Here is a 22,582-nt window from a genome sequence, read left to right on the forward strand (position 1 = left end):
TATTCGCAAATTGAGAAAGAAGGTTTGGCATGCGTTTTCGGAGTAACCCGATTTCATTCTTACATTTATGGTAGACATTTCACATTAGTAACAGACCATAAGCCATTGCTGGGTCTTATTAATGAGGACAGACTTGTGCCTAGCCAAGCATCAGCTAGAATCCAACGTTGGGCGCTGAAATTAGGCACATACAAATATACATTAAGATTCAAACCGGGTGGGTAAAGGCAGTGAAGATGGGTGCCGCCCAATAAAGGTAGTTTTCAAGGAGGAATGCACCAAAAGAGATGCCTTTGAAATTGCGATACAAAAAAAGTGCGCAGTAAGTAATGATAGAACAATAAAGGAACGGGATGAGTATAATAAACTTAGGGACATATTGAGGGATAGGCAAAGCAAAGGGGAAAAAGACTTGGTAATTAGAAGGGGGAAAATAACTCGGTTTCGTTCCCAAAGCACTACCCAATCGGAAGAGAACACTGCCTAACAATGTAAGTTCCACGCAGTCAGAAGATGTTAATGATTTTTTTAATGTGTTTTATACAAATTGTGATTCCCTTCTAAATAAGAAGAATGAGCTTTTGTTGCGTTTATCTTCAGAGAAAGCTGATATCATTGCTTTGACTGAGATTCTACCAAAGAAGTACTTTTTTGAATTGTCTATAGAAGAGTTTCATATCCCTGGATATCAGATGTTTTTGCCAAATGAAAAGCTTTCATCTGGTAGAGGAGTTGTTATTTATGTTCGAAATGGGATGTCTGCCACTCCTGTTTTGTTTAAAGATATTTTGTTTGAGGAATCCATGTTTGTTGAGATTAGAGTCAAAGATCGCACCTTTTTAATTGGATGTGTGTATAGAAGTGACTCCGGATCTAATGTCAATAATTCTGCCTTGTGTTCTCTGTTTAGAAAAGTGGCATCCTTTTCTTGTTCCGATTTTATTATAGTTGGAGATTTTAATTATAGGAGTATTAATTGGGAGCTAGGATATGTGACTGGTGAAGATGGTAAAAATAGTCATAATTTTTTCGACACCATTAATGACTTATTTTTAGCTCAGCATGTACGAGACCCAACCCGTTATAGAATAGGAGAACAGCCCAATGTTCTGGACCTGGTATTTACATCAAATGAGGATTCTATTAGTGAGGTCCTTCAAGCTCCACCCTTAGGTAAGAGTGATCATATGGTACTTCGATTTAAAATTCCTGTTAACTTAATCAAAGATGAGGTGGTAGAGGTCAGAAATTATTTCCATGCTGATTATGATAAGTTTCGTGGTTTTCTTGATAGTGTCGATTGGGACACTGAGTTATTGGATAAGGACGGGTTACACTCGCACGGTTCTTTTGATGAGATTTTATCTAGAGGTATGGAACAGTTTGTTCCAAAGTGTAAGAAACACTTGTCTGGAAATTTTAAGAGACCTTTGTGGTTTACTAAGGAGGTTGATAAGTCTATTAAACAGAAGAATAAATGCTGGAAACAGTATATCAAAGCAAAGCGTAAAGGGCATGAAAGTGCTAGTGTCAAATGGAACACGTTTATTAGAGTAAGGAATGATACTGTCAACTTGATTAAGAGTTCTAAAAGCATCCTTGAAAATAGGATTGCAAATGAGGTTAAAGTCAATGAAAAGTCTTTCTGGCGCTATGTAAATTCTCAGTTAAAAACCAGATCTGGTATTCCAACTCTTAGAAATTTTGAGGGTAAACTTGTTGTAGATGACCAAGAGAAAGCCGAGTCTTTTAATTCTTTTTTTAGCAGTGTCTTTTGTAAGGAGAACTTATCGAATGTTCCAAATCTGGATAAAAAGATTGAGGCTTCTTTGTCAGATATTGAGTTTAGTGTAGAAGATATTCACAAGCTGTTGTCTAACTTAGTTATAGATAAGTCAGCTGGCCCTGATGGATTTCACCCACGGGTTTTGATTGAATTAAAGGATCAAATTGCTTACCCTCTCAGTCTAATATTCACTAGATTATTCAATGATCAGAAGGTCCCTCTATCGTGGAAGGAGGCAATTGTAATACCTATATTCAAAAAAGGCAAAAAGGAGGACCCGGCTAACTATAGACCGGTTAGTTTAACGTCGGTCATAGGGAAAATGATGGAAAGGATTATTAGGGATAAACTTGTAATGTATCTTGAGAGTAATGGTCTTTTGTGCAACGAACAATTTGGATTCAGACAAGGTAGATCATGTGCATTACAACTACTTGATGTCCTGGAGAGTTGGACTACTAACCTGGATAACCATGATAGCTTTGATTGTGTTTATTTAGACTATAAAAAGGCTTTTGATAGTGTGCCACACCAAAGGCTTCTAGTCAAATTGAAAGGTTTTGGTATTACGGGAAATCTACTAGGTTGGTTCTCTAATTATTTGTCAAATAGAACGCAACGAGTTAGTGTCAATGGTCAATTATCATCACAGGCTCCAGTATTAAGTGGAATTCCACAGGGTAGCGTTGTGGGCCCAATCTTATTTTCAATCTTCATTAACGATTTACCTGATGTTGTCGAATCTAGTATACGTTTATTTGCAGACGACACTAAGTTGTATAGAGTGGTCAATAACATTGATGATGCGGATTTATTTCAGAGAGACATTGATAGTGCTTCCCATTGGTCTAATGTTTGGCAATTGCCATTTAATGACACTAAGTGTAAGGTATTTCATTATGGTCGTGATAATCTTAAGTTCTTGTATTCAATGGCTGGTAATTTACTACATGAGGTAAAGCAGGAGAAAGATCTGGGTGTTACCTTTGATCCTAGTTTAATCTTTAATTTGCATGTAGCGGATATCTGTAAAAGGGCTAATAAGAAACTAGGAATGATTTATAGATCTTTTAAATTCTTGAATAAAGATGGATTTTTGAAGCTGTATAAGTCTATTGTCAGGCCAACGCTTGAATATTGTAACACTGTTTATAATCCTATTAGAAAACGAGATCAGGATGAAATAGAGAAGGTCCAGCAAAGAGCAACAAGATTGATTCCTAGGTACCGAAATATCCCTTATGAACAACGTTTGAGAATTCTTGGTCTTCCTACTATGAGATATCGAAGGCAGAGAGCGGATATTATCCAAGTTTTTAGGATTGTTAAGGGTTTCGATCGTATCTCGATCAACACATTTTTTGAATTTGATCTAGAATCTCGGACCCGTGGACACACATATAAACTCAAGTTTAAAAGCTCTCGTCTTAATATTAGGAGGGACACCTTCTCCAGGAGAGTTATTCTCTTATGGAATGCTCTGCCTACGGATGTAGTTTCATGTGCTACGGTGAACTCGTTCAAAGCAAAACTTAACGTCGCATGGTCTAACCACCCGCTGAAGTTTTCACCCTATATTGAATATGATTTTATTGCTAAGAGGGGCTTTTAAGCACTGAGTGCTTCGCCTCGATCCCGTAGACGAAAGTGTACGGGAAACAAGTAAACAAGTAAAGACAAAGTCCCATGCCAATGCAGATGCCTTAAGCAGATTGCCATTGCCAGGAAAACCAGAATCAATTCCACAACCTGCCGAAACTGTTCTATTGATGGAGTCTATGAACCAATCTCCAGTTTCCACGGCAGATATTAAAGGTTGGACGGTTAAAGATCCAACACTTTCTCGAGTTCTCTATTACATTGAAAAGGGTTGGCCCAATACTAACCCAAACATTGAAAACTTGCAACCATATTGGATCCGACAAAGAGAACTCTCTACACAAGATGGATGTATTTTGTGGGGAAATAGAATTGTTATTCCACAGCCTGGTAGAAAACAGTTGCTACAAGCACTACATGACGGTCATCCTGGAATTGTCAGAATGAAAAGTTTTGCTCGGGATTCATTATGGTGGCCTAATATGGACAAAGACATTGAGGACATATCAAAACAGTGCGATACATGCCAATCCAATCAAACTTTACCACCTAAAGAACCATTGCACCCATGGAATTGGCCTAATAGACCATGGTCACGATTACATATCGACTATGCTAGACCATTTATGGGAAAAATGTTTTTAATACTTGTTGACGCACACTCAAAATGGCTTGAGGTAATTCCGGTAAATTCCTCAACGACAATTTGCATCGCATGGACTGCCAGATAAAATAGTATCTGACAATGGAACATGTTTCACTAGTGATGAATTTCATACATTCGTAAAGCGAAATGGAATAAGACATTCTTTAACAGCCCCATATCACCCATCATCGAATGGTCTTGCGGAACGTGCTGTATGCACATTTAAAGAAGCAATGAAACGTATGAAAGACGGATTTATCGAAACAAAAGTCGCAAGATTCCTATTTAAATATAGAAATACACCTCATACCACAACTGGCAAAACACCAGCAGAATTACTTAACGGCCGAAAATTAAAAACGCATTTTGATCTTTTACACCCTTATCAAGCAGATCGTGTTATCACTCAACTTGAAAACAGAAATTAGCACATGATCGTCATGCAAAAGAACGCACTTTTGTAGAAGGGGAGGAGGTGTATATAAAGAACTTTAGAGGACAAAATCCAAAATGGTTACCCGGAACAATAATATTAAAATCCGGGCTCATCTCATTCAAGATAAAACTAGAAGATGGACGAGTTTGTCGTCGTCATGCCGACCATATCAGGAAGCGTTATAGGCCTGTTCAACCTCAGGATAAACAGCTTACAAACAAAGATGATCCTCCAAAATTACCTCCAATGCTCATTAATCCAAATAGAACAGTGGAAACATCACAATCAACTGTCGAAGCACAGCCTATAACTGCTCAGCGAAGAGTATACCCTACTCGCGATAGAAAACCACCGGAAAGACATTGAAGGACATTCTTAATAACTGAAATATAGAAACTTTTATGGACATTATTACTGGACAATTTAAAATTTTGATCTTATATTTTACTTTATACAGTGCATTATACCATATACATTTAAAGTGATTATTAAACCATAACTTAGTACAGTGCTTTGATCAAATTATAAATAAATAGCTTAGAATTGTTTATAATAAAAGGGAGGGAATGTAATGTATTGAACTTGATTAATATTACTTGTTACCAATTATTTATACTTCCTTCACCTGTTGCCATAGATATTATGTTAACCCACTTCTATATAACCCTTGGCTACTTAATGGTCACTAATGTCGAAAGTAGACCCTCTGCTGAGACCACTAAACATTCCACCTTGACAGATCATAATTACCCATTACATATATTGTTATTATATATATAGTAGATGTAGAATAAAGAATAAACACTTCAGTGCTAGCTTTCAACTATAACAGAACTTGTCTCTCTCTAACTTATTTGTATTGTAAAACGGTACATTACATTCACCTATCCAGTATTACAAAGCGCTGATATTTTATTGTAAGTTAATGGTAAAATATCAGTTGTACTTGAGTACCCATATTGCCTGCTTATACCCCTTGTGACTGACAATCTTGAAATCTGTGCACTTGGAAATGGCTCAAGAAGTTGCTAGGATATTTAACAACAACTATGGTGAATTCTTTCCAATTCCAAAGCCAATTTTTGGTAAGTTTTAGTTTGTAGATTAAACAATTGATCCAAATGGTAATGGTGATGTTTATCGTTCTAAAAAACGAAGACTTTAAATGTTTTTTCAGGTAATGTTACAAAAGTTAAAAGTTTAAGAGATCCAATGATTAAGATGAGTAAATCCGACGACCAGGTGTTATCACGTATTGAACTGTTAGACACTCAGTATCAAATAGTAAAGAAATTTTTAAAAGCTGTTACAGATTTTACGTCTGAAGTGACATTTGACCAACAGTCTCGGCCAGGTGTATCAAATATTGTAATGATACATTCCGCTGTGAGTGGGAAAACAGTTGAAGACATTTGCAATGAAGTGAACGGACTTGAAACAGCTGATTATAAGTTAGTTGTTGCACAAGCTGTAAAGTATCATCATTATTACAAGACAAAGAGTACTTGCAAGATGTTTTAAAAACTGGAGCTGATAAAGCTTGCGAAATTGCAGAGAAAAACTACAATGATGTGAAACAACTTGTGGGTTTTATTTGATACCATTGGTCCACTACAACTGTTAAACAAAAAATGTGGTGAGTTTTGTATATTTCATTTTGGAATTCACAAATGAATTTTGTATGTAGATGTTGGTGGTGAGTGGCTGAGCGGTTAAGACAGTGTAACCGTAATTACGAAACCCTAACATCGGCAGGGGTTCCCGGCTCACTCGCTCTGGATGTCATGTCTTCTTGGATAAGGACTATAAACCGTAGGTTCAGTGTACACATCTAGCTCATGTGCACTTTAACGAACCTAGTACATCTTTCGAGACAAGTAGGGGGTTACCCCGGTGTATTAGTACATCACAGCCACTGATCATAACTGGGCCCTCTGGGAGACCAGTCTTTGACTGAAAAGGTCGCCCAGTATGAATAAAATATTTCAATTCAATTCATGTTGCTATTGTATTTTGCCATAACAATACAATTGTTGATCTTTAAACAAGAACTATTAACTATTTTTTCAGCTGATTCTATTCCATGAACTGTTCCCGCCGCCCTATTTACTTTAGTATCAAGTGCAACACTCAGGTCTTGGTAAGTAGTGTTACCCAGTTTTACTTCACCACTTTGAGACTATTCAAACATAATAAGTTTTTATGGCAGAAAGTGACAGTAGTAAATAAGGTGCAGCAAGATGACACACTAATTTGTTGCCTCACATTACAGAGCGATGGATGCTAAATTGATCCTGGTTGTTTTTGGAATGTTTGCGGTGATCAATGCAGGTCCCGGATGCAGGTATGAACCATTGCAGCTTCCATTCTCTTATATGACTACTGTATAAACATTGTCAAACTACTGTATATGCTAAATAGGTAGGAAGAAAAAATGCATTGATTTTCCTTTCCTTATATTGTTTAATGTCGCTGTACAAAAGGTATTTATAAAGTTATTGGCACTTAAGGTAACCTTTTTGGTATTTACAGCCCGATGGACATCATCTTTTAACCGAGACAAACCATCCGGTAGTGGAGACTGGGAAACTGTGAGCAGTTTGTATGACGTAAGTGAATTGTCTACTTGGTTCTAATACTGTACCATCCTTGCTAATACTTATATTACAAATGTCACACCACACTGTCACAGAATATGTACATTTTAAAAATAAGTATAAATATAATGTTGTATGTATATTATTATTATTATAAATTTATATGTTTTTTGTATGTTGATTTTAGGAGAATCCAGATCAAATGTGTCAGTATCCATTATCCATTTTTTGTCTAACTACTGGTGGTTCACAATACACTTCTACTGGAGAGGTTGTCAGTTGTAGCGCTAGTACTGGTCTTGTTTGTAAGAATGCAGACCAACCTGACAACTATTGTGAGGATTACAAAGTTAGCTTCCTATGTCCAGGTTAGTACTCCTATAGCTTAACGTAAAGCTTCCTATGTCCAGGTTAGTACTCCTATACCTTAACGTAAAGCTTCTTATGTCCAGGTTAGTACTCCTATAGCTTAACGTAAAGCTTCCTATGTTCAGGTTAGTACTCCTATACCTTAACGTAAAGCTTCCTATGTCCAGGTTAGTACTCCTATAGCTTAACGTAAAGCTTCCTATGTCCAGGTTAGTACTCCTATAGCTTAACGTAAAGCTTCCTATGTTCAGGTTAGTACTCCTGTAGCTTAACGTAAAGCTTCCTATATCCAGGTTAGTACTCCTATACCTTAACGTAAAGCTTCCTATGTCCAGGTTAGTACTCCTATAGCTTAACGTATAGCTTCCTATGTTCAGGTTAGTACTCCTATACCTTAACGTAAAGCTTCCTATGTCCAGGTTAGTACTCCTATAGCTTAACGTAAAGCTTCCTATGTCCAGGTTAGTACTCCTATAGCTTAACGTAAAGCTTTCTATGTCCAGGTTAGTACTCCTACAGCTTAACGTAAAGCTTCCTATGTCCAGGTTAGTACTCCTATACCTTAACGTAAAGCTTCCTATGTCCAGGTTAGTACTCCTATACCTTAACGTAAAGCTTCCTATGTCCAGGTTAGTACTCCTATACCTTAACGTAAAGCTTCCTATGTCCAGGTTAGTACTCCTATACCTTAACGTAAAGCTTCCTATGTCCAGGTTAGTACTCCTATAGCTTAACGTATAGCTTCCTATGTCCAGGTTAGTACTCCTATACCTTAACGTAAAGCTTCCTATGTCCAGGTTAGTACTCCTATAGCTTAACGTAAAGCTTCCTATGTTCAGGTTAGTACTCCTATAGCTTAACGTAAAGCTTCCTATGCTCAGGTTAGTACTCCTATAGCTTAACGTAAAGCTTCTCAGTTAATCCACATCGTTGCCATGGTGAATAAGTAAATTTAATTTGTTTGTTGATGGTGGTATTAATAGTACTTAAAATAATTCTATACTTTGTGTTATTTACAGGCTACACTAAATGGACACCCTGGTTTGATCGAGACAATCCATCCGTTACTGGAGACTGGGAAACTGTGAAGGATTTGTACAAGGTGAGTGAATTGTCTATATCTACTTGGTTCTAATACCATCCTTGCTAATACTTAATTAAAAATGTCACAGAATATGTACATTGTAAAAATAAGTATAAATATAATGCTGTGTGTTGTTGATTTTAGGAGAATCCAAATCAAATGTGTCAGAATCCAGGTAACATTCAATGTCAAACTACTGGTGGTTCAGATTACACTTCTACTGGAGAGGTTGTCAGTTGTAGCGCTAGTACTGGTCTTGTTTGTAAGAATAAAGACCAACCTGACAACTATTGTGAGGATTACAGAGTTCGCTTCCTATGTCCAGGTTAGTACCCCTATAGCTTAACGTAAAGCTTCCTATGTTCAGGTTAGTACTCCTATAGCTTAACGTAAAGCTTCCTATGTCCAGGTTAGTACCTCTATAGCTCAACGTAAAGCTTCCTATGTTCAGGTTAGTACTCCTATAGCTTAAGGTAAAGCTTCTCAGTTAATCCACATCGTTGCCATGGTGAATAAGTAAATTCAATTTGTTTGTTGATGGTGGTATTAATAGTACTTAAAATAATTCTATACTTTGTGTTATTTACAGATTACAAATGGACACCCTGGTTTGATCGAGACAATCCATCCGTTACTGGAGACTGGGAAACTGTGACGGATTTGTTCAACGTAAGTGAATTGTCTATATTTACTTGGTTCTAATACTATCCTTACTAATACAGTACCTAATTAAAATGTCAAAGAATATGTACATTGTAAAAATAAATACTGTATAATGTTATATGTTGTTGATTTTAGGAGAATCCAAATCAAATGTGTCGGCATCCACAACACCTTGAATGTGAAACTACTGGTGGTTCACATTACACTTCTACTGGAGAGGTTGTCAGTTGCAGCATTCGTGATGGTCTTATTTGTAAGAATAAAGACCAACCTGACAACTATTGTGAGGATTACAGAGTTCGCTTCCTATGTCTAGGTTAGTAGCTTGGGCCAACAATTTACAGTAAAGTATTACAGTATGTGATTTAAAATAGTAGGCCCTATTGTATAGATTGTATGACATCCTCTTTGTATTCAAAACACATTTAGTATGGTATATAAATCCCCTATTTATCTAAACAGACTAATTTTTTTTATAGCATCCTACCAATGACGTGTTGGTGTTAACATCGTGTGAGGCCGAAAGAACACCTCAGTCAGCTGCTCTATTATTTTAGCTTAGGCCAATTTAATCAACAAAATTAAATGATAATGAAAAATTAAGTAATAACAAAAAGTTTTAAGAGCTGTATTGTTGGCTAATTAAATTTCATTTTCACAAACAACAGTGCTATTGTATTTTTTTTCATTTGTTTTAAACACATTTGCTTTTTCAAGTAACATATTCCTAAATTAAAACCATCATCCAGGGAGGTAGTTGACACCTCTGGTTTCAATCATTCCTGTGAAAGCCAAATTACATGGCCTAGGATTTAGTGGATCCAGGCGTAATAAAACAGATCTCCTCCATGCAATTTGGTTGGGTGCTTCTGTGGGGTGCACTGTCCAAAAAACTTACATGCTTTATTGTAAAATGATTTGTTGCGAGGAAACAAATTGCAGAGGATACAGCAGGGATGGGAAGCCTTTTCTTTTGGTATATCACTCAGAATTTTAAAATAAAATAGGACAATAAATGACAACATTTCAGAACCATGGTGGAATACCATTTTGAAGAATAAATTAGTTTGCCATAGATGAAGGAAAATTAAGGGTTACCTGATTGGCTATTCGTCTAGTCACATGACTAAAAAACAGTAACTTCCAGTGCATGCTCATTACATAATACTCTAAATGTAGGAATCATATTTCATGGCGTGGTTATTCAATTTTATTTCAGACAACTGTGCATATGATAAATACAAACATATGCATTAGTGTAACAACCATCAAACAATGAGGACCAAGAACATAGTGCCTCTATTTATTTTAATACATTTAGGAATATATCAATACATAGACCTATTCATATAATATATAATTTATCTTTTTTTTTTTGGCTTGTCATTCTGGCAACAAAAAAATGTACATTTATCAAAATTTCATAAGGATGGAATATTGCCATGTGGTTGGAAAAATTGTTAGTTCGAATTGTGAATCATTGTACTGTACATTTTTTGTTATTTTTAAACAATTGTTGAGGAGGATATAGGCCTAGTATTAATTGCATGTCTGGGAAACATGAATTTGGCAATTCTCACATTTTATTAGAAAAGGAAAACAACATAACTTTGGAGACTAGAGTGTGATAAAGTTTTTATTTATGAACGTACGTTGGGGGCGTAACGTAACCGTAAACAAAACAAAATGGCAACTGAAGGCAAGGAACGTAGATGTTGGGTTATTGTAAACAGGCAAGATTTAAAAGGTATTGTATTGTAATACTGACTGTCATCTAGCTGTGGTAATGTAGGTTAACGCTACAATAAATAATATTATCCAGCAGCACAAAAAAGAACATAGGCTAGTAGAGTAGGCTAGGTTGGTCACACGAGAGACAGACAGACAGTGTAAACTGTCTGTAGCCTAGTGATGTGCATTTCGACTGTACTGCCAGTCATTTCGGCCGGGTTTTAGTCATTTCGGCCGCCTGATATGGACCGCCCAATTTCATGAAACGCCAAGAAGGAAAACAATTATGACACGTTCATTTCGTCCGCCAGATATGGCGCGTCAAATGCCATAATAATTGTATATTGTAGCAAAGATAGTGTAGCAGGAAGATGTTACACTTCGCTTAAAAAGTTAGAGAACCGCTCGAGATAGGGCGCCTCCTAAATTCCTATAATGTTTCCTACTGGTACCGTATTCATTGTATATGTTTCCCCTTATAGACAGATCGACTATTTGTATAATATTATTGATTACAATAAATATTGATTGATTGATTACACATGCCATACTACCTATTCCCTTTTAGAAATAAACCATACGTAATCGATTATTATATAGGCATACACATTGTAGGCCTAATATTATTACTGTATTACCACATATTAATACCCCTAATATATTTATTCACTCTAATGAAGAAGTGTTTCTAAAGCTAGGTATTAAATTCTGTATCTCTGTCCAATGATAAACAATTAGATGTAAATAATTTTAAAAAGTTCAATTGATTTGCAAATAAAAACATTAATATAAAAAAGATATTCCAGGTACGGGTGTCTAGAAAACTCAGATCTAGAAAACTCAGATCTCAGATATATCTGAGTTTTCTAGATCTAGAAAACTCAGATATATCAATATCTGAGTTGTCTAGTTCCAAAATGGAACTAGAAAACCCAGATCATTAATGCACTTGTCAATTGTATGACCCACTATACGACCCCCGGGAGAGGTGCGTCATGGGTGCGTCATTTACAAATAATTACTGACGCAGGGGTGCGTCAAAAAACCTAGATGGTACGTCACATCAATGAACAAGGTGTGTCAATGTCCGTCACTTTACCACCCACCATATCATAAACAACATGGTCACAGTGCGTCAAAATGGGTGTGTCATGGTCACCTAAAGGTAAGTCACCTTTTTGACGCATGGGTGCGTCATGGTATTCAAAAGTATGACGCACATCGGACAAATGACGCACCTCTCCCGGGGGTCGTATAGTGGGTCATACAATTGACAAGTGCATAAGTGGATCATTCCATTATTATTAGAGGGTAGCTTGTTTGAAATACTACAGTACAGTATTAATTACGTTTTCTTACTAATAATAATAATTATCTTACTTATTATAAGTAACTTGTAGTAGCAGCCTACTACGACTTAAATCATAAAGAAATACAGTATACACCTTTTAAAATGTAGGCTTAGCATTTAGGCCTAGCTTAGCAAACTCAATTCAAGGCTCAACGATGTAGCCTATCGCGAAGAAGAGTAGGCCTGGCCATACTAGGCTAGAAGTGGTCAACTCGTACCCAAAATAACTCGTACCTATTCCCCACTTGGCTAACTCGTACCTCAATCAATATCCACACCAACTCGTACATACCTAATTTTTAAGCCTACATTTTAACGGTAACATGCACTGTATTTTATGATTTAAGCCGTAGGCCGCTTCTACATGTTACAATATTAGTAAGAAAACATAGGCCTACACAGTAATCAGTTTTAAACTGTAGTATTTCAAATGATCTACCTTCTGATTAATAATGGAATGATCCAAATGACCTACCAACCAATCATTTGACGACCTGAGTTTTCTAGTTCCATTTTGGAACTAGAAAAGTCAGATATTGATATCTGAGTTTTCTAGATCTAGAAAAGTCAGATATCTGACTTTTCTAGATCTAGAAAACTCAGATATCTGAGTTTTCTAGATTTAGAAAAGTCAGATATCTGACTTTTCTAGATCTAGAAAACTCAGATATATCTGAGATCTGAGTTTTCTAGACACCCTCCAGGTACCTAAACAATTCCAGATAATTGAAACACAAATTTGTATTCCAAAACATAAAAATATGATTTATTTGTACTTTCTATAAAGATAACAGTACATTTTATATGTTAATTCGTATTAAATCTTAATTTTACAGTCATATTATTCTTCTGTTATATAGCCTATTTCCTATACAATAACCTTCCGTATCCCTACTCGACGTGCGAGGCGTCCTTGAAATAGGCGCCCATAGTGTATCGCGTTTATTTGCATTGATCGAATAGGAAGTGTGATATCTTCCTACTACACTATCTTTGATTGTAGGCCTACTTACTAGCCTAGGCCCTAGTCCTAGTAATATATTATTGTAAGTGATGACCATATCGCTGTTTATTATTTCCTTTGTGTACTATTCCTACAGTCTAGGCTTACATGTATAATGTTTTGTTAATGAAAATTTAATTTCACAGATGACACTGAACTTAATGTGACAGAAGTTAATAAGGACAAGAATCCAGTTGCTGTTTTATTCAGCATAATGGATAGTAGCACTGAAGTACAAAATGCTTTCAGGAAAGCCTGTAATGTAGATAATCAACATTTAATTATTAAGGTATTTTAAACACCTTATTTTCGAAAGCAACAACAAAGCTAAAATCACTTTGCACGATTTCACAGCAGGCTACTACATTGTAGTACTGTAGAACTGGTAGAAATATAGTGCAGTAATTAAAAATGCTTCACAAATGGGAAGGCCATATTTCCAAATACAATCCAAAGTACACTTGATAATAATAACTGACTACATCTGAAATTTCAGAAGTCTCATTCAAATATTCTGTTTAATTGTTTACTTACAGTTGAGGAATAAACGTGGATCACTTATACCTATAAATGGCTTTGTTACTCCAAACACCAAGCACATGTATGTATTATATTATTTAAATTCTCTTGTAGTCTATGTAGAATTGTTTGTCAATGAAGCTTTTGTATGCTGTAGTCTTAAAGCGCTTTAGAGTTTATTTGGTTTCTCCAGACACATCTTTGGATAAACATAATGTCATATATATTACTGTAAATAATTGCTTTGTGTAAATAAATTGAACTTGAAATACCAGGGGTGGATCCAACACCTAGCACTACTATTTTATATCTCCCATGTTTAATTTAAGTTCTTTATCCACCCCAGAATACACTATATTCAATTCAATTCAATAAAAGAAAGTAGGCAGTGCCCAAGGAGATAGAAATCTTGTGGCGGGCCAGCCTATTTACAGACAGGTTTTTTATAAATACTAGAATAATACTTAAATATAGTAATTATTATTTATCAATGTTTATACTATGTTACTTTCAGGCCATATGAGGTTCAAGTAGTTCGTAGGTATCAACATGGTAAGTTTATAACTAGGTGAATTAATATACATTTTATTTTTGATCAGAGTACAGTACTTGGTAAACTGTAAACTTATATTGCAAATATTGTTTATGTGTTTTGTTTAGTGAAACCAAAACCTAGGTCTGTTAAGCTACCAGATTATAATGAAGCTCTAAAGGAGAGAATGGAAAACATGGTCAAACGTGTAAGTTTAGTATTTTTAATTATACCTTATATTCAAAATAAATATATATTATATATACAGCTTGAGTATATTATTATACTCTATTCTGTTTAATCAATCAGATTGAAGCATTAGAAAGTTGTGCACCAGAATTGAGAAATAAAAGGCAGGATAAGATTGATAAGGTAAGATTTTGATAACAATTATAATTGAATAAAAAGTAATAAAAAGTGCTCAAATGATAGTTTAAAAAAAATATGATTATTGTGTTTTTAGGAAGTGAATGAACTAAATGATAAAATGAAATTCTTGAACAAAAGGATGAGTGAAGCTGAACAAGTACAGTGGAAAGGCATGTTCAAACGGCATCCACTCTGGTGATGGCACTATGACATACACTGTGATGTTTTTTTTGTTTGTATAATGTAATAATTTAATATAGATAGTACCTAAATGTCTTTCATTATTAAATGTAAATCCTGTAGTATTAGTGTGTTTTCATACTAGGGTTGTTGTACCTCAAAATGCACACATTTACACAACTTTTATATTTCCATTTCAAAGAATAGTAACCATAATTAAAATTGTACACTCAATAAAAAAATCTATATAGATATGTATAGTATATGATGGTGTATAGGTTATGTACAATAATAAAAAGTTGTAACCAGGTCTGATCTCCCGATTTATTGCATGTTTTATACACACATATGCGAACCATGAGAAATCTCAGGAGAAAACATAGTTGCACGCTATTTGATCACTACGATTGGTCACTTTAATTCCAGGTCAATACACGCGCACATGCAGTAACATCTCAGAACAAAAGGCCTCTCATTTGGTCTTTTGTGAAATCTCGGGAAATTTTCCACAAATTGTCTTCACACTAAGCAAACCTGGTTACAAGTTGTTACTTTTTGCAGATGTATTATATACCAAAGATGCTCTAGGTAAACTTTATCACTATTAGAAATATACTGCTGTCAGAATATATTTAAACAATAGGATGGTTACATTACAATTTACATAAGCTTTTCAGTCTAAAGTGTGGATAATTGGAACATTACTTTGTGTCTTCTCTTTTCACTCCATTTTGTCACATGTCTTTTTATTTATATGTTTTTTAGTAGAATTTACAGTGATAAAAAGAATAGAAATGTTAATGGATCTGAGCCAAATTAAATGACAATTTGGAGAATTGTGTTCAAAGGTGCTGTAAATGTAGAATGTGTAATATTTAAATATTGTATGTATGCATGTAGACATTTAAAAAATATATTTGTTGTGTTTTTGTTTGCGATCAATAAAAGATATATTTAAATGTTTTAAGGTACACCGTTTTACATGTTTTTAATTTGAAAGTATATCTCTGTATAAAAAAGTGATTTTTGGCCCATGATAATGTTGATGGTGACGTTGTTGATGATGATGATGTTGATGATGATGAGGATGTATGATGATGGTGTTGATGATGATGTATGATGATGTGTTGATGACGATGTTGATGTTGATGATGAGGATGTATGATGTTGATGACGATTTTGATGATAATGATGGTGTTGATGACGATGATGGTGATGATGATGTTGGTGATAGGATGTATCATGATGATAATGATGGTGTTGATGATGTTGATGATAGGATGTATGATGATGATGTTGGTGATAGGATGTATGATGTTGACGATGATGATAATTGTGATGAGGATGTATGATGATGATGTTGATAATGATGGTGTTGATGACGATGTTGTTGTTGATGATGTATGATGATGTTGGTGATGGTGTTGATGAAGATGATGATAGTGATGGTGTTGATGTCGATGTTGGTGATAGTGTTCTTGATGATGATATTGGTGATGAGGATGTATAATGATGATGTTGGTTGGTGTTAATGATGAAGATGATGATAGTGATGGTGTTGATGACGATGTTTGTGATGGTGTTCTTGATGATATTGGTGATGAGGATGTATGATGATGATGGCGATGTTGATGACGATGATGATGTTGGTTGGTGATGATGATGATGTTGGTTGGTGATGATGATGATGGTGTTGATGATGACGATGTTGATGATGAGGTTGTTGATGACGATGATGATGTTGGTAACGATGATGATGATGGTGATGATGATGTAATGGGGTATTGATCCGACTCAATCACTAATAATCGTAATAGTGGCTTGCGTCTAGTATATTAGACATACGCAATCAAACAAACCTTTGATTCAATTTCTATCAATTCTCTCTGTATAATAGTTTCCCTATCCTTCATTTGTACAGGTAGATATTTGGTTTTCTATGATACATGTCCGAAGGGTCAGTGTGTATGGTACGAAAACATTTTCCCTTATACCTAGAAAAAAATATGAAAAGCCCAAAATATATAAATGTTGCTTTTGTCACAGAATGTAGGGAAGTGAATACGTTAGACCTACATAATTAAAGTAGGATCGATATCCGGTTTTATTGGGAACACGGTTTCGGTTCCGACTTGTCTGACACATCGGTATATTGTCAACAATAGATCGGAAGATGGTATATTAGTCATAACCATATCTTTCCTAGATCATCAAACAGTGTAACTAAAGAAAATCGTCCGCCATATTTCACCACCAATAAACAATGAGAATGATAATTGATGATATCGTTGTTGTTGTATTATTTACTGTGAAATGTATTAGCTGTGCAGGTAAGTCTTATCTTTATTCAAGTAAACAACATTTATAGATACAGAAATCCGCCGATGACATAACATTCTTTGGATCTTTTAGATCCACCAAAAGAAGGAGATGTCCGCTTGGTTGATGGCACTAATAAGTCTATAGTATCAGAGGGACGAGTTGACGTGTACTTAGATGGACAATGGGGGACAATATGTGACGATGGATGGGATATATTTGATGCAAATATTGTCTGTGTTCAACTTGGTTTCGACTCTGCAAGATCAGTGCAGTCGATCAACGCGTATCCCTCGGGAGAACATTTACCAATTCATCTTAAAGATGTGTTTTGTATTGGATACGAAGATAATTTAAGTAGTTGTGAATTTAGAAGAAGAAATTTAAAGTGTGAACATTCTGAAGATGCAGCACTTGTGTGTAACAGTAAGTTGTTGTAAGCCGTCCAGGAGCAAAACGAATAGCAGACTTTATTTTTAAAATGTATTTTACAAGTATGCATTCTTGACCACACATTTATTATATTCATTCATTCATCTTTTATTTCGGAAAAAAATTCTCCATAGTTCAGTAACAAATTAGTGTACATTATTGCAAATATAACAAATACATATATATATTCCATTCCAAAATTGTTTATATCTCTACCAAGCTACCTTCTTTGTTTTCTACTCTTATTCAGTCTCCACCCACTATTCAACACGCTGTTTCTATTGTTATATTTCTTTTATTCCTGTCCACCCAGGCAGCACTTGCCAAATCATATGCTATGACTTTATCCAAATTCCCTCACTTGCACTGATGAAGGGCTAGTGTTGCCCGAAAGCTCTGCTAACTTTTCTGGCTGTTTACTTTATCGTTTTGATTTAGCTTTTCGCTTTTTTTTTTGTATCTCCATTGAGATCCAGCCACTGATACCCACAGCATTGTCATTTTTTTTCAGTAATTTGCCTTTGGATTTATATATATATGTAGATATATAAAAAAAAACAAAAAAACCTACGCTACATCTTTATAATATTAATATAGCACTTCGTCTACGTGGTGGTGTAAGTGATGCAGTTGGTCAAGTAGAGGTGTTGTTACCACAACCTGCTCCGTTCTGTCAAGACTATTTTAATGTAACATCAGCATATCAAGTAGGTTTACTTAATTATAAATCATTTGCCTCTTATAAAACTCACAACAATTCGAAATAATTGTATTATTCGACAATTTCGGAGCGTCACTAAATTTGACGCACAGATTTCTTCTTCAAGTTCCTGAATTTAATTATTTTCAGGTATGCTTTGATCTCGGATACTCGGGTTTAGAGGAATTCAATCGTTACAATAAGACGGAGTTGACGTCATCATCTAGAACCGTTACAACTGATTGCATAACGTCATTAAGTAATGAACTATGTGGTGATGTCACAAAGTGTCCGTCAATGCGTTATGCTTCTGTAAATTGTAGTGTTGGTAAGTATCCAAAATATAATATGCCCTTTAATAGCATCGTGGTACGTGCTTTAATTGTCTAGAATATGAAATATATACAATTTGTTTGCAGCACCAGTTCGAATTATACCGGTTGGAGACAATCCTTTAGAAGGACGACTTGAAGTACAGGTAGACGACTCTTGGGGGTCTGTTTGCAGTGATGTATGGAACAATAAATCGGCGGCCGTTGCGTGTCGACAACTTGGAAACTTTGCGCTCAAACCAGTAAATCAGTTAAGGTATTATTGCATGGTACCATACTGTATAAGAAATGTGTTTACGTGTTAGCTCATCATTACATTGATTTACTGATTGTAATTGTAATTAAGTACACGTCATTTGTTTAGGGACGTCTTCTATTTTGTATTGTTTTTTTAATAAATGCAGATGCTGTGGGGAAGTTGGTATAAACAGCAGAATTGTGTTTAACAGTCTCAGTTGTATTGGCAATGAAGAACACGTTGAACGATGCCCAATAAAAAACAAAACCAGTGAATCTTGTGCAATGCAACATAATGTTGGAATGGTTTGTACAGGTATGTAGATACCGTCATCTTTTAGTAAGTTTCTTTTATTCATCCATAAGAAAATATAGTAAAAAGCATAAAAACATCAATATAATTACAGTAAAATATGGACAAAACGAAGGAGAGAAAGGCAACACTACATGTCTGTCGAACTCAGCTTCGATTTCGTTTAGAAGATATCAAGTGAATCATGTATCAAAGTACATAGTATAGGCCTAAATCTAATAAAAAGTGAAATATCTAAGATAACATAATAAAAGTTGATGAGAATTACATATTTAACACAAAATATTTGACTTTAGTTTTAAAAGGTTTCCTATAATCAATTTCTCCGTGAAATTAATCAAAGTTTGATGCACGTTTAATATAGATACTCGTCTGGTTGGTGGTAGACCTGGCTTTCCAGAAGGCCGTGTAGAGATTGTGTCTAGACGACAGTGGGGAAGTATCTGTGCTGACACATGGACTATAATGAATGCTAATGTTGTTTGTAATCAACTTTATGAAGTCGCAGCCTATGGCATTGGAGACTTTGGAAGAGGTTCCGACCGAACGTTACTTTCTAAGGTTGACTGTGTCGGGGATGAATCCAGCCTTACAGAATGTTCTCATTTAGCATCCATTAATACAAGCAGCAGTGATATCTGTACTACCAACCAACATGCTGGAGTTATCTGCCAAGGTGAAACAGTTAATTATATATTAATAATTATAAGACGATATTCAACCTTTCTATCTTTAGATTACAATAGGCTATTGCATGGCGAATAGACAGTAAACAAGAGACAAAGTACAGATGAGAAACTATCGACGTTTCAGTTCTTTATGTTACAACCAAACGTCGAGACGTTCTCATCTCAAAGTAACACAAGCCTTTAGTATCGTTGGATTGCTTTAAAAAAGGGTTATAAAACTTAACTATACAATGTATATATAAATATATATTATTAACATTGATCGCTCAATATGTTATAGATGTTAGACTACAGAGTAGTACTAATAGTGCAAATGAGGGTCGAGTTGAGGTACTGGTAGACGGAAAATGGGGAAGTATCTGCGGCATTGGATGGACCATTATAGAAGCTAATGTAGTGTGTCGTCAGCTCGGTCATTGCTCGGCTCTGCGAAAGGGTATTGGGGAACATCGTGGTACTGACCGTATGCATTGGACCACAGTCACTTGCAACGGTGACGAGCATGCATTACGAGACTGCAATTATACTACGGGGAATGAACCGTGTTATAATTTCCATTTTGAGGCCGATTCAGTTTGTGTTGGTGAGAAAACCTTGTTTCCTTATTTAAAAATGTCATTGTGTTACGCAATAAAATATATATTTCCATTCTTCACACCCTCCAAAAACAAGAACCACACGCCTGGATGATGTGAAATTAAGTGATTATTACGCCTATACTTTTTGTTTATAGATTCCTGTCCAGACTTATATACAATAAATCATATTATTATTGAGTCTGAAAGAAAAACATTTAAACCTGGTGATACCATTCGACTGAACTGTGAAACTAAGTATGTACTTGTGGGATCTTCAGAAATGACTTGCCTTCATGGATGTAAGTGGAATCAAGATATCCCATTTTGTTCACCATTAGCAAATGGTAAAGGTAACTCAATTATTATGATATCATAAAGCATGGTTTTTCTTAATAAGATTGTCGTCGATTCTAATGCTCACCTCATCATTTTTCACCAATAGGTTAAAATGAATGCGTTTCTTAATTAACAACGTAATCTCTGTTTTGTGATATTACATAATACGTACATCAATAGTTGTTTCATCGTGTTTGTAATATACAAACATATATGATGGTTATCTACAGGCAAAAAATAACTTTGCAGATATTCTTCTTTATTTCATGTAACTATAAGGTGAGAATAGCCCATCGAACATAGTGACAATAGCAGCACCATGTACTGTGATCGTTTTCATCCTTATTACTGTAAACATTCTTCTTTATTTCATGTATAAGGTGCGAATGACCCATCGAACATAGTGACAATAGCAGCACCATGTATTGTGATCGTTCTCATCCTTATTACTGTAAACATTCTTCTTTATTTCATGTATAAGGTGCGAATGACCCATCGAACATAGTGACAATAGCAGCACCATGTACTGTGATCGTTTTCATCCTTATTACTGTAAACATTCTTCTTTATTTCATGTATAAGGTGCGAATGACCCATCGAACATAGTGACAATAGCAGCACCATGTACTGTGATTGTTCTCATCCTTCTACTTGTTGTTGCGTTTTGGATTCGAGTTATAAAACACAAGCAAGTATTATTTACGTTTATTATAGTCCTATATATTGTAAAGGTTTTTCCACTTAAATTTAATTATTTTGGTTTACTCATTAAATTGTTTTCAATTATTTTACAGAAACAACAAAACCTGTTTAGGTAGCCATCCACGCAATCATAATAAAGCAGTTGACTTAAAATCCTCCAATATGTACGATGGACGTTCAGGGGGTACATACGAATCTATCGGACCTAGACCGTTAATTTACTATCAAGGAATGCTGGGCGTTGACACGTCTGGTGAAACAGACTCCGCCGGTTATGAAATTCCTAACGCTACATATGGATCTGGTGATGAGGGTGGAACAACATCTTTTTGTACATTTGTATTTTAAGTATTAATAGCAACGCGGCGCCTTAGTTGTGGGAGGTGTATAGGGGTTACACAAAAGCAGTGGATATGATGCGTGTGACCATGGAGAAATAAGTTAACCCATGTAATCCTAACTTATTTCTCCATAGTGTGAGAGCCAACACGAGAGACCATTAAACTACGGTGATATACGTGACACTAATGGGCGTATTAGCGTGGCCTATGCGCCGTTACATTATAATTATAATTCATTATTTTCCCTGTTCATATGTATATAAAATAAATTTTACTGGAAGCTTTTTGTGCATGAATTTCTTTTACATATACATAAACATGTTTGATGTTGGGTCGTTTTAGCATGTGATGTGACCCATCAATATCAATGATAAATGTGAAAAAAAAAATGCAAAAAGGAGTTGATATCCAATAGTCATGAAGACGAGTTTTAAAGCTATACAGCATTGAAGCATTTACCACCTCAAATACGTTCCAAGAATCTGTAACTCTACATGCAAAAGAATTCGTTCCTCGTTTCCAGTCGATATATTTTATTTTATCAACTTTTTAGGTATCTAAATTGCCAATTCCATGGATTCCTAATGTCCAGTCGATATATTTTATTTTATCAACTTTTTAGGTATCTAAATTGTCAATTCCATGGATATGTCGGCCCTCAGCCTTCTGTATTTCCGCGTAAGAAAACCTTAATTAATTTTGATATGTGTGATTTGGTTGATTTACTTTTATAAATCC

The 22,582-nt window shown here is 35.2% G+C and overlaps 4 protein-coding genes across 7 annotated transcripts in view; all 4 read left to right on the forward strand.

Annotated features, from left to right (window-relative positions):
• Window positions 1-9,688, forward strand: part of LOC144849085 (mucin-5AC-like) — a 16,832-nt gene extending 7,144 nt beyond the window's left edge. Inside the window, exons 7-11 of one of the 2 annotated variants that reach the window (XM_078706078.1) lie at window positions 6,998-7,076; window positions 8,662-8,842; window positions 9,107-9,186; window positions 9,316-9,496; window positions 9,660-9,688. In XM_078706078.1, coding sequence (XP_078562204.1) covers window positions 6,998-7,076; window positions 8,662-8,842; window positions 9,107-9,186; window positions 9,316-9,496; window positions 9,660-9,673 — 535 coding nt within the window. In that variant the 3' untranslated portion in view covers window positions 9,674-9,688. The remainder of the gene's footprint in view (window positions 1-6,997; window positions 7,077-8,661; window positions 8,843-9,106; window positions 9,187-9,315; window positions 9,497-9,659) is intronic. The other variant, XM_078706079.1, reaches the window with a different exon arrangement.
• On the forward strand, window positions 5,476-5,988 carry LOC144848233 (tryptophan--tRNA ligase, mitochondrial-like). The gene is made up of 2 exons (XM_078704948.1): window positions 5,476-5,552; window positions 5,645-5,988. The coding sequence occupies exons 1-2, from the start codon at window positions 5,480-5,482 to the stop codon at window positions 5,986-5,988; spliced, it is 417 nt and encodes a 138-aa protein (XP_078561074.1). The 5' UTR covers window positions 5,476-5,479.
• Window positions 9,689-10,824: 1,136 nt separating the features above from the next.
• LOC144849098 (uncharacterized) lies at window positions 10,825-15,836 on the forward strand. The gene is made up of 7 exons (XM_078706096.1): window positions 10,825-10,927; window positions 13,412-13,554; window positions 13,802-13,866; window positions 14,299-14,336; window positions 14,445-14,524; window positions 14,626-14,688; window positions 14,780-15,836. The coding sequence occupies exons 1-7, from the start codon at window positions 10,867-10,869 to the stop codon at window positions 14,882-14,884; spliced, it is 555 nt and encodes a 184-aa protein (XP_078562222.1). The 5' UTR covers window positions 10,825-10,866; the 3' UTR covers window positions 14,885-15,836.
• Window positions 15,837-16,954: 1,118 nt separating this feature from the next.
• Window positions 16,955-22,070, forward strand: LOC144849076 (scavenger receptor cysteine-rich domain superfamily protein-like). 3 transcript variants are annotated; one of them, XM_078706061.1, is made up of 11 exons: window positions 16,962-17,195; window positions 17,278-17,610; window positions 18,214-18,323; window positions 18,467-18,644; window positions 18,736-18,904; window positions 19,053-19,201; window positions 19,563-19,874; window positions 20,168-20,470; window positions 20,621-20,809; window positions 21,384-21,489; window positions 21,596-22,070. In XM_078706061.1, the coding sequence occupies exons 1-11, from the start codon at window positions 17,129-17,131 to the stop codon at window positions 21,849-21,851; spliced, it is 2,172 nt and encodes a 723-aa protein (XP_078562187.1). In that variant the 5' UTR covers window positions 16,962-17,128; the 3' UTR covers window positions 21,852-22,070. The 3 variants fall into 3 exon arrangements, with proteins under 3 accessions (XP_078562188.1, XP_078562189.1, XP_078562187.1); XM_078706062.1 differs by lacking the exon at window positions 21,596-22,070 and having other exon boundaries at window positions 16,955-17,195; window positions 20,621-20,815; window positions 21,182-21,489; XM_078706063.1 differs by lacking the exon at window positions 21,596-22,070 and having other exon boundaries at window positions 16,955-17,195; window positions 21,182-21,489.
• The last annotated feature ends 512 nt before the right edge of the window (window positions 22,071-22,582 follow it).

Source organism: Antedon bifida, chromosome 7, assembly GCF_963402885.1.
Source record: "Antedon bifida chromosome 7, ecAntBifi1.1, whole genome shotgun sequence".
In the NCBI taxonomy this organism is placed as follows: Eukaryota; Metazoa; Echinodermata; class Crinoidea; order Comatulida; family Antedonidae; genus Antedon; species Antedon bifida.